Source organism: Coenobita brevimanus, chromosome 27, assembly GCF_032717465.1.
Source record: "Coenobita brevimanus isolate Jiangsu-jjx chromosome 27, ASM3271746v2, whole genome shotgun sequence".
In the NCBI taxonomy this organism is placed as follows: Eukaryota; Metazoa; Arthropoda; class Malacostraca; order Decapoda; family Coenobitidae; genus Coenobita; species Coenobita brevimanus.
The window spans coordinates 21,804,973-21,817,923 of NC_136980.1; the positions used below are offsets into that span (position 1 = coordinate 21,804,973).

The 12,951-nt window shown below is 40.2% G+C and overlaps 1 protein-coding gene across 1 annotated transcript in view; it reads left to right on the forward strand.

The window, feature by feature from the left end:
• LOC145394494 ((3R)-3-hydroxyacyl-CoA dehydrogenase-like) overlaps positions 1–651 on the forward strand; it is a 60,165-nt gene extending 59,514 nt beyond the window's left edge. Inside the window, exon 6 of the mRNA XM_080268342.1 lies at positions 490–651. Within this exon, the coding sequence (XP_080124468.1) occupies positions 490–581 (92 nt within the window). The 3' untranslated portion in view covers positions 582–651. The remainder of the gene's footprint in view (positions 1–489) is intronic.
• Positions 652–12,951: the final 12,300 nt, after the last annotated feature.

Here is a 12,951-nt window from a genome sequence, read left to right on the forward strand (position 1 = left end):
AGCATCTGGGAGGCTGGTCCAAGGGAAAAAAAAAAGTAAGCAAAGCGAATCACACCACAGGAATGATAAATCATGGGTTGAGTCACAAACCTCCATTGTTATCATACTTATCACTTCGTCTCTAACGATAATACAGCCTATGTGACGGATAGGAAAGAACAAAATGTTGGTGGCTAACCACCTAATCGGCAAAAAGGAGGAAGACAAGGGAAGAATTAGTTGGTAAGGAAGTGTATTTCAAAGGAAGGAACAAGTGCTGGGGATCAACCGAACATGTGCCGGTAGTATTTAGTGGAAAGGGACAATCACAAATACATACCAGCGTCATTGAGAAGGAAAGCATCCAAACATTCCCCAGTAATACCACACGCAACCGTCGATTTACATTCAGCAGTAGTTAACGGACAAACTTAACGAACTTACTAAATTTGTTTAGTTTTGAAAATGTTTATATTATTTAGTTTTATACGTTTTTCTCCCCAAATACAGAACTGGCTGAGGTGGTGGCTTTTCTGCTGAGCGAGCGGAGCAGCTACATGGTGGGATCCTGTGTTGAGGTGACGGGAGGATACGGCATGTGATCACCATACACATATTTCCGTACCCTAGTCAAAGGCCTTGAGGAAAGATAAGAGATTACCTTATCTATATTACCTGAATGTTTGATGTTTTGTCATTTGGCTTGGGTTTTACTCTCCCTTCTGTTGCCTCAAAATATGTTGAGTTCTTTTTACCTTTTAAGAGTTCATGTTCAGCTTGGATGAAGTACATCCTCTACAAGGAAGACTGGACTTATTTGTGGCATAATGTATCTGCTTTAGATAATAATCCTGTTAAATGGTATTATAAGTATGTGAAAGAAAAGGACGATTGCGGATATCGTAAGGTTTTGATATCACTCAAAAATTATGACATAATTATTACTTGTCCCAATACTGGGAGTGAGTTAATTATCTTGAACAAGGATAATTATGAATTTAAGCTTAATCATTTCCTCAGTTTCACCTCTAAATTAAGGTCACTGATTCTGATATTGTCTCTACCATCCTAAAGCATGAAGAGAAACTAAACAGTTTATTACGAAGTATTAAAGTTGAAGTTGGTGACAGTAGGACTGTTATTCGGAGCTACTATAATGTGTGGTCTACCGGACATTTACACTATAGCGTCACGTCTGCTGATACGTTGTAGGATAGGACAGGATATATTAGGTTATGTTAGGTGAGATTAGATTAGATTAGATTAGATTAGATTGAGTTAGATTAGATTAGGTTAGGTGAGATTAAGATACGGTAGGATTGGATAGGATAGGTTAAGATAGGTTAGGATTGGACAGGGTAGGTTAGGTTAGGTTAGAATAGGATTGGATAGAATAGGTTAGGATAGGTTAGTGTAGGTTAGGCCAGGAAAGGATAGAACAGTTTAGGTTAGGTTAGGATAGGATAGGATAGGATAGGTTAGGTTGCGTTAGGCCAGGTTAGGACAGGATAAGATAGTTTAGATTACGTTAGAACAGGACAGAGCCTAAGGTAATTTAGCATAACCTAATCTATTATATCCTATCCTGTCATATCCTAGCCTAACTTAACTAAACCTAACATAACCTAGCCTATCGTAACCTATCCTATCCTGACCTAACTTATCATATCCTAACCTAACCGCACGCTATGGTGTAAATGTCATGGTAGCCCAAACACAACAGTAGTAGCACTTGTTAGTCTGTATGCTTCTGGTTCTGTTCCTTGTTATCTTTAAAGTTTACCCCAAGTTTATAAGCCTAACTTTAAGACCCATTACTTCATCTACAGTTAATTTCAGTTATAACAGAACAAAATTTCTGGTTCCCCTGACCAGTTTCCTACACAGAAATAAATGTACGGTTCAGAATTTCTGCATAGTGTGTCAAGGAGGTCACTTCTCTGAAATATGAGCACCCAGTGATCCTGATTACCTCTGATGAAGAATCCATGCTCACGAATGTTCCCCTGCATGAAAGGACTCGACCCAGCACAGATAACAGCAGCACTTGTCCTTTCACGTCAGCTGGCTTGAACAGAAAATCATTGCACAGCTTGAAGATAGCTGCCCCACCAGTCACTGTATACATTTAATGGAAATCTTTTTACTCAATCAGGTGGAGAGACAATGGGATCACCACTGCGTCCTTATCATGGGAATGCTTTTCTTTGCCACAGTGATAACTCTCTCCAGTTATATTAATCATTTTGTTTTTAATTTACGGAAGGTACATGCGCGACACTATGCTCAAATTTAACAACCTTGTTCACATTTAATTTTTTTTGGAATATGTTAACTCCCAACATTCCAACATATTATTTCATCCATGAACATGAAAAAGATGAAAGCCTTCCATTCCCCTACATTGTGGTTACCAATCATTCCACTCACTTATCCACAAGTTTACCGCAAACCTACTCACTGGCCTAAGCACAAACTTCCTCAGTTACATCCTGTAGAGTTTTAATATGAACAGAACAACTACCTTGTTCAAAATGACGTACAATTTGTGCTCCATATGGCTCGCTTTCCAATCCAAAATTTGTTTCTTATGAGCCTATTCTGCCAATAATGAGTACCCCGTCCATTATTATTATTTTTTTTTAACTACTGAGCAGGTTTCAAACTTCAAAACGTTCCCCAAACAAACCTGTTCACACTGTCGAGAGGGAGTGTATATAAACACAGTTCCAATACTTGGATTCTTTAACCTACGAAATTAGGAAAATACTACACAAAATTCTATGTGATTGCTATCCACATATTAATCTTAATATAATCTTTACTAACAAGACCACTATTGCCTGCTTTCTTAAACATTCCTCTTGCCTTCCCACTAACTTTCGGTCAAATGTCGTTTATTTATTTTCTTGATCTAGCTGTCCTGCCAGATGCTTGGGGTCGACCTCACATTGGCTTCTCCACCGATTTCTTGAGCATTAAGTTAAATCCACTCGGACTGGAAGACTACTTTCTAAACTCTCTTATTTTTCTGTCAGTGAGCATTCCCGCTTTTATGATCACCGTTTTTTTCCCCACCGATATACAGATACTAACCTCATGACAGTCCTACTCTGACCTCATCACTGCCGATTCTATCTTGATATCGACCTAGTCTTAATAGTTCGACTAGCGCCACCCCACAATTCACGCAATAGCTACTTAACAGGTCAACTCCTACTTTGTCTTTGCATTTTTTATTTCTACTCCAGTTAGCGTTTGTAAAGGTATTCTGATTTTGTGAGAAGAAAGCGTCCAGCTTTTATATTTTACCTCTTTTATATAAATTTCCTCTATGTCTTCTTATATTACCTCTTCCATATATCATAGAATACAGGGTTTTATATTTTTCCTGATAATCATTGTTGCCTTTTAAACTTTCACATCTACTGATGATGAAGATTGTGTTTCTGAAATGCATGATATAATAAAGATGCTGTTCATCACAAAGTTAATGTTACTTTTCCTTGCAAGACTAAGGTTCTCTAGAGGAAGCTCCAGTATCAAAAAATATATATATATATATATATATATATATATATATATATATATATATATATATATATATATATATATATATATATATATATTGTTACAGAACAAAAAAAGATAATGTACACTTTAAGTGAGAATACTAATAATCACTACTGTCCCGTAAAGGTCCAGGTTCAAAATAAAAGAGTTAGGTAAAATTACAAGTTAAAGTTTAATGCTCAAACTAACAACAAAACATTCAGGACTCATAAGGATAATGTAATGGCAAAAACAATTAAATATATGGTTAACTGCAAATAGCCTCTATTAACACGAAATTAGCATGAGTAAATTTATCTAAGTCAGCCCTGTTAAAATGAAAATACACTGGTTAATGCTCAGTTAATGCAAGATAAATTATTACAGATACAAAACAATATTAAAATGGGCTAACAAAATGAATCCTACATAAATTACAAAAAAACTCACTAGGCCCACAAATCAACACCCTATGCTACACAGTAAAAGGAAAAAATGCAACAACAGTTATACTCAAACCACACAGCTGCCAGATGGTTGGAGACTTCCTGAGCACTCACAACAATAACTGTACAGGGGAGGACAGAGATGTGAACAAAATGAGGAGTAGATCTAAGTGGCAATAATGCAGAGACTGAGCTCATTATATAGGGGCCGGCAGAGCTTGATACAACTTGTAAGAAGGACGCGCAAATGAAGCCACAGGGGACAAAGAGCTGACAATCCTGCTCTAAACAACAGAAAGGACAGCTTACTCTACTATAACGGTAGAAAGGGGGAACTGAGGCAGAACACGCTCGTGATCAAACATGAAGCATACGGTGCGTTAAAATTACACAAAGGATGATGAAATCATAGGCTATGTAACACCTTCCCACAAAGAAAAAAGAAATTTACAAAGGAAATTTCTTATTACTCTAAAACAATCTGTCTAAAGTCTAGATAAGCAATCTGCAATAACATTTTCTTTCCTAGTGTTACAAAACATGAGATCTCCCTAGCACGTTCAGTCATAGGTACTTGCCAGTATCCCTTTAACAAATCAAACTTACTTATGTACCTAGCCTTTCCGATCTTGACTATGCAATCTTCCACGCGAGGGAGAGGGTAAGTGTCTGTTTTGGTTATCTGATTAACACGTCTGTAGTCGATGCAAAGCAGCTGTGACCCACCTGGCTTAGGGACTAGAGTGACAGGAGAACTCCACTTGCTCTGACAGGGCTCAATCATCTTGTGGTCCAACAGGTAGCCAAGCTCCTTCTGGATGAGAGGAACTTTCACCGGGTTCACACGGTAAGGAGGCAATTTAATTGGCTTTGCGTCTCCAACATCGACATCATGCATCAACACAGTGGTTCTTCCTGGAGTGGCACGGAACACTTGCGGGTAATCCTGCAGTAACGCCGAAAACTCCTGCCTTTCCTTGGGAGGTAGATGAGAAAGCTTAGTCTGGAGATCATTCATGATATCAGGATTCTTCCCCAAACTATCACTCAGGCACATACTGCATGGGAGAGCTTCACTTGCAGACTCGGGTGGAACAGCTACAGTGTAGACTGGATTATTTTCGTCCCGCCTGTGACATAACTTTAGCATGCTGATGTGACATAGTTGCTTGCTCTTTCTACGATCTGGTGTGGCGATGACATAGTTGACATCACTGAGTTTCTTCTCCACGAAATAAGGACCACTAAACATGGCTTGAAGAGGTTGCCCATGAACCGGTAGCAAAATAAAAACCTGATCTCCTGACTGAAAGTGGCGTAGCCTGGACTTCTTATCATACCAAGTCTTCATCTTCTCCTGAGCAGCTCCTAAATTCTCTCTCGCCAGCTGTAAAGCAGTGGACAGCCGTTCTTTGAACTTCATCACATACTCCAGCAGGTTGACGTCATCTTCCTCCGACAGCCAGCATTCCTTGAGTAGCTTAAGGGGTCCTCCTACTTCATGGCCAAACAGTAGTTCAAAAGGTGAGAAGCCCAGTGATTCATTTGGAGATTCTCTTGCAGCAAACACAACGAAAGGAAGACCTTTATCCCAGTCTTTCTGATGTTCCAAACAGTATTTCTTGAGCATCGATTTGAGTGTTTGATGATATCTCTCCAACGCTCCTTGGGTCTGAGGATAGTAAGCTGAAGACGTGATCTGGGTGATGCCCAACTCTTTCAGAGACTGCTTGAAAACATTTGACATGAAATTACTTCCCCGGTCTGACTGTACCTCCTTGGGCAGACCAAACTTTGTGAAGAACCCTAGCATTTCCTTAACCACGTTCTTTGCTGAGATATTTCTAAGTGGAATGGCTTCAGGATAACGAGTAGCCATATCAATCAGGGTCAACACATAAGAAAATCCTGAAGAAGTCTTAGGAAGAGGGCCCACAATATCCACCAACACACGGGTGAAAGGCGCCTCAAAAGGAGGAATGGGAACTAGAGGTGCAACCTTTTTGGTCTGATTACACTTCCCCACAACTTGACAGGTGTGACAAGACTTACAATACCGGGAAACATCCCTGAAGATACCTGGCCAGTAGAAGTGTTTCAAATTGCTTGCCACAGTCTTCCTCACTCCAAGGTGTCCTGCCAAACTGGAATCATGAGCCACTCTAATGATATCCTGCCTACAAACACGAGGGATGATAACTTGATGTACAACCTCCCATTCACAGTCGGCTGATGCTGTTGGGGGTCTCCACTTCCTCATAAGTACTCCTGACTTTATATAATAAGTAGAAGCACCGGCTGACCCTTCCTCACTGCAAGCAGAGTTAGCTAGGCCTTTCAACTCAGGGTCAGCAACCTGCAACTCAACCAACTCTTGACGAGACAAATTATCAACACTACGGGGTGCTGCCTCATCTGGTGAGTGGTCCAAATTAGCAAGAAAAGTGTCAGCTAGGATAACATCATCATCATCATTATCCTCTAAATCACCAGTAACTTTAGACTTAGCCCTAGTGACAGCACATGCAGGGAACACATCAGGGACATCACAATCCTGGGTTGCAGCCACTGGCTTACTAGACAACTGAGGAGCTGGACACACTTGACTTCCACCAATATCATTTCCAAGTAAGAAAGTTACACCTGACATTGGGAGTGTCTCAACCATCCCAACCATAACGGAACCATTAACAAAACCAGACTCTAAATTCACTCTGCACAGAGGGACAGAGAAGTAATTATTCCCTACACGTTGTAAGATTACAGTTTCATCAGAGGAATTAACATTAGACCCTAGAACACTGGTCAGCATAAGGGATTGGCAAGCACCTGTATCACGATATATTTTAACTGATTTCCTGTCATTACTGTCCAGAGAACTGACAAAACCATCAGACAGGAAATTAGCACATGAACTCTTGAGAGTGTCACCCACGTTACTGCTCAAAAGAGGAGCTCCATCATGAGAATTTAAGTTACCCCTCAAAGCAGGTTCAGTTAACCCAGTTAAAGCATTCTGGGAACTCTCAAGAGTGGACACTAGACCAATTGACTGAATATTTAAAGACTCCTTTTTGTTCACATCACGCTGTCTCCTGAAACATTTCTCCGTAGTATGACCAAGCTTACTACAATAAGTACATTTATTTTTCTGAAATCTAGAGGTGAAGCTGGTATTTACTTCCTGAGAAACATCATCTTTATTCTCTTTCCTGTTACCTGTACTCTGAGTAGAGGCAACGTACTTACTCTCAGCTTTCCCTTTTTCTTTAGAATATCTCTTGTGAGTGAGAACATATTCATCAGCTAAAACTGCAGCATCAGACAAATTATCTATTCTTTTCTCATCAAGATATAGGCTTACATCTTTATAAATACACCTCTTGAAGTCATCCAGCAAAATCATCTGCTTAAATTTACCAAAATCAGAATCCACAATCTTAGAATTTAACAACTGCTCTAACAGATCTTCTTTGATTTTTGCATACTCAGCATGGGATTGCTTATCTTGCTTGTAATTTATCCTAAATTTTACTCTATAAGCTTCAGGAACAAGCTCATAGGCCTTAAGAATCAAGCTCTTAACTACACCATAATTATCAGATTGATCCTGAGGCAAAGATGCATAAGTTACTTGAGCTTTACCGTTGAGAACAGTTTGAAGGAGTACTGGGCAATACTCCTTGGGCCAATTAAAACCTGTAGCTACCCTCTCAAACAACTGAAAATACTTTGTTAAATTAGATTCATTAAAAGGAGGGACAAGTTTAACATTTTTAGCCACATCAAAATCATCAGAGCTAGATGATCCAGTTCCACATTGTTTCATACGATACTCATGGTCTGCCTGAATCCTGGCAAGTTTAACTTGTGCCTGTATCTGTGCCTCCTGAATCCGAGCCTGAGATTCAGCCTCCTTAGCATTTGCTTGAAATTCAGCCTCCTTAACACAAGCCTCCTTAGCCTGAGACTCAGCCTCCTTAGCACGTGCTTGAAATTCAGCTTCCTTCACACGAGCCTCCTGCAGGGCTAACTGTAACTTAGCTAATTCAATCTGCGTTTGCTCATTTGGAGGAGTTACATTAAAATAGCTTTTATTAATCATGCCAACAATTTGATCTTTAGAATGATGAGAGTGAACTGCAATTCCCAATTGTTGAGCAACAAGCTTAAGTTCATTCTTTGTTCTGTTTTCTACATCACACACTGTTTGCACATTTGACAAAAAATCGATGGCTTCATCAAGTGTAGTAATAGTAGACATCATGAATAAGTAACAGTCACAAAATATCAAGCAATATCCTTATGATAATATCCTGAATATCCTGATATGAGGTCGGCCAAATTTATGTTACGGAACAGAGAAAGATAACGTATACTTTAAGTGAGAATACTAAAAATCACTACTGTCCGGTAAAGTTCCAAGTTCAAAACAAAAGAGTTAGGTAAAATTACAAGTTAAAGTTTAATGCTCAAACTAACAACAAAACATTCAGGACTCATAAGGATAATGTAATGGCAAAAACAATTAAATATATGGTTAACTGCAAATAGCCTCTATTAACACGAAATTAGCATGAGTAAATTTATCTAAGTCAGCCCTGTTAAAATGAAAATACACTGGTTAATGCTCAGTTAATGCAAGATAAATTATTACAGATACAAAACAATATTAAAACTGGCTGACAAAATGAATCCTACGTAAATTACAAAAAACCTTACTAGGCCCACAAATCAACACCCTATGCTACACAGTACAAGGAAAAAATGCAACAACAGTTATACTCAAACCACACAGCTGCCAGATGGTTGGAGACTTCCTGAGCACTCTCAACAATAACCGTACAGGGGAGGACAGAGATGTGAAGAAAATGAGGAGTAGATCTAAGTGGCAATAATGCAGAGACTGAGCTCATTATATAGGGGCCGGCAGAGCTTGATACAACTTGTAAGAAGGACGCGCAAATGAAGCCATAGGGGACAAAGAGCTGACAATCCTGCTCTAAACAACAGAAAGGACGACTTACTCTACTATAACGGTAGAAAGGGGGAACTGAGGCAGAACACGCTCGTGATCAAACATGAAGGATACGGTGCATTAAAATTACACAAAGGATGATGAAATCATAGGCTATGTAACACCTCCATACAAAGAAAAAAGAAATTTACAAAGGAAATTTCTTATTACTCTAAAACAATCTGTCTAAAGTCTAGATAAGCAATCTGCAATAACATTTTCTTTCCTAGTGTTACAAAACATGAGATCTCCCTAGCACGTTCAGTCATAGGTACTTGCCAGTATCCCTTTAACAAATCAAACTTACTTATGTACCTAGCCTTTCCGATCTTGACTATGCAATCTTCCACGCGAGGGAGAGGGTAAGTGTCTGTTTTGGTTATCTGATTAACACGTCTGTAGTCGATGCAAAGCAGCTGTAACCCACCAGGCTTAGGGACTAGAGCGACAGGAGAACTCCACTCGCTCTGACAGGGCTCAATCATCTTGTGGTCCAACAGGTAGCCAAGCTCCTTCTGGATGAGAGGAACTTTCACTGGGTTCACACGGTAAGGAGGCAATTTAGTTGGCTTTGCATCTCCAACATCGACATCATGCATCAACACAGTGGTTCTTCCTGGAGTGGCACGGAACCCATGCAGGTAATCCTGCAGTAACGCCGAAAACTCCTGCCTTTCCTTGGGAGGTAGATGAGAAAGCTTAGTCTGGAGATCATTCATGATATCAGGATTCTTCCCCAAACTATCACTCAGGCACATACTGCATGGGAGAGCTTCACTTGCAGACTCGGGTGGAACAGCTACAGTGCAGACTGGATTATTTTCGTCCCGCCTGTGATATAACTTTAGCATGCTGATGTGACATAGTTGCTTGCTCTTTCTACGATCTGGTGTGGCGATGACATAGTTGACATCACTGAGTTTCTTCTCCACGAAATAAGGACCACTAAACATGGCTTGAAGAGGTTGCCCATGAACCGGTAGCAAAATAAAAACCTGATCTCCTGACTGAAAGTGGCATAGCCTGGACTTCTTATCATACCAAGTTTTCATCTTCTCCTGAGCAGCTCCTAAATTCTCTCTCGCCAGCTGTAAAACAGTGGACAGCCGTTCTTTGAACTTCATCACATACTCCAGCAGGTTGACGTCATCTTCCTCCGACAGCCAGCATTCCTTGAGTAGCTTAAGGGGTCCTCCTACTTCATGGCCAAACAGTAGTTCAAAAGGTGAGAAGCCCAGTGATTCATTTGGAGATTCTCTTGCAGCAAACACAACGAATGGAAGACCTTTATCCCAGTCTTTCTGATGTTCCAAACAGTATTTCTTGAGCATCGATTTGAGTGTTTGATGATATCTCTCCAATGCTCCTTGGGTCTGGGGATGGTAAGATGAAGACGTGATCTGGGTGATGCCCAACTCTTTCAGAGACTGCTTGAAAACATTTGACATGAAATTACTTCCCCGGTCTGGCTGTACCTCCTTGGGCAGACCAAACTTTGTGAAGAACCCTAGCATTTCCTCAACCATGTTCTTTGCTGAGATATTTCTAAGTGGAATGGCTTCAGGATAACGAGTAGCCATATCAATCAGGGTCAACACATAAGAAAATCCTGAAGAAGTCTTAGGAAGAAGGCCCACAATATCCACCAACACACGGGTGAAAGGCGCCTCAAAAGGAGGAATGGGAAATAGAGGTGCAACCTTTTCGGTCTGATTACACTTCCCCACAACTTGACAGGTGTGACAAGACTTACAATACCAGGAAACATCCCTGAAGATACCTGGCCAGTAGAAGTGTTTCAAAATGCGTGCCACAGTCTTCCTCACTCCAAGGTGTCCTGCCAAACTGGAATCATGAGCCACTCTAATGATATCCTGCCTACAAACACGAGGGATGACAACTTGATGTACAACCTCCCATTCACAATCGGCTGATGCTGTTGGGGGTCTCCACTTCCTCATAAGTACTCCTGACTTTATATAATAAGTAGAAGCACCGGCTGACTCTTCCTCACTGCAAGCAGAGTTCGCTAGACCTTTCAACTCAGGGTCAGCAACCTGCAACTCAACCAACTCTTGACGAGACAAATTATCAACACTACAGGGTACTGCCTCATCTGGTGAGTGGTCCAAATTAGCAAGAAAAGTGTCAGCTAGGATAACATCATCATCATCATTATCCTCTAGATCACCAGCAACTTTAGACTTAGCCCTAGTGACAGCACATGCAGGGAACACATCAAGGGCATCACAATCCTGGGTCGCAGCCACTGGCTTACTAGACAACTGAGGAGCTGGACACAGTTGACTTCCACCAATATCATTTCCAAGTAAGAAAGTTACACCTGACATTGGGAGTGTCTCAACCAACCCAACCATAACGGAACCATTAACAAAACCAGACTCTAAATTCACTCTGCACAGAGGGACAGAGAAGTAATTATTCCCTACACCTTGTAAGATTACAGTTTCATCAGAGGAATTAACATTAGAGCCTAGAACGCTGGTCAGCATAAGGGATTGGCAGGCACCTGTATCACGATATATTTTAACTGATTTCCTGTCATTACTGTCCAGAGGACTGACAAAACCATCAGACAGGAAATTAGCACATGAACTCTTGAAAGTGTCACCCACGTTACTGCTCAAAAGAGGAGCTCCATCATGAGAATTTAAGTTACCCCTCAAAGCAGGTTCAGTTAACTCCGTTAAAGCATTCTGGGAACTCTCAAGAGTGGACACTAGACCAATTGACTGAATATTTAAAGACTCCTTTTTGTTCACATCACGCTGTCTCCTGAAACATTTCTCCGTAGTATGACCAAGCTTACTACAATAAGTACATTTACTTTTCCGAAATCTAGAGGTGAAGCTGGTATTTACTTCCTGAGAAACATCATCTTTATTCTCTTTCCTGTTACCTGTACTCTGAGTAGAGGCAACGTACTTACTCTCAGCTTTCCCTTTTTCTTTAGAATATCTCTTGTGAGTGAGAACGTATTTATCAGCTAAAACTGCAGCATCAGACAAATTATCTATTCTTTTCTCATCAAAATATAGGCTTACATCTTTATAAATACACTTCTTGAAGTCATCCAGCAAAATCATCTGCTTAAATTTACCAAAATCAGAATCCACATTCTTAGAATTTAACCACTGCTCTAACAGATCTTCTTTGATTTTTGCATACTCAACATGGGATTGCTTATCTTGCTTGTAAGTTATCCTAAATTTTACTCTATAAGCTTCAGGAACAAGCTCATAGGCCTTAAGAATCAAGCTCTTAACTACACCATAATTATCAGATTGATCCTGAGGCAAAGATGCATAAGTTACTTGAGCTTTACCGGTGAGAACAGTTTGAAGGAGTACTGGGCAATACTCCTTGGGCCAATTAAAACCTGTAGCTACCCTCTCAAACAACTGAAAATACTTTGTTAAATTAGATTCATTAAAAGGAGGGACAAGTTTAACATTTTTAGCCACATCAAAATCATCAGAGCTAGATGATCCAGTCCACATTGTTTCATGCGATACTCATGGTCTGCCTGAATCCTGGCAAGTTTAACTTGTGCCTGTATGTGTGCCTCCTGAATCCGAGCCTGAGATTCAGCCTCCTTAGCATTTGCTTGAAATTCAGCCTCCTTAACACAAACCTCCTTAGCCTGAGACTCAGCCTCCTTAGCACGTGCTTGAAATTCAGCTTCCTTCACACGAGCCTCCTGCAGGGCTAACTGTAACTTAGCTAATTCAATCTGCGTTTGCTCATTTGGAGGAGTTACATTAAACAAGCTTTTATTAATCATGCCAACAATTTGATCTTCAGAATGATGAGAGTGAACTGCAATTCCCAATTGTTGAGCAACAAGCTTAAGTTCATTCTTTGTTCTGTTTTCTACATCACACACTGTTTGCACATTTGACAAAAAATCGTTGGCTTCATCAAGTGTAGTAATAG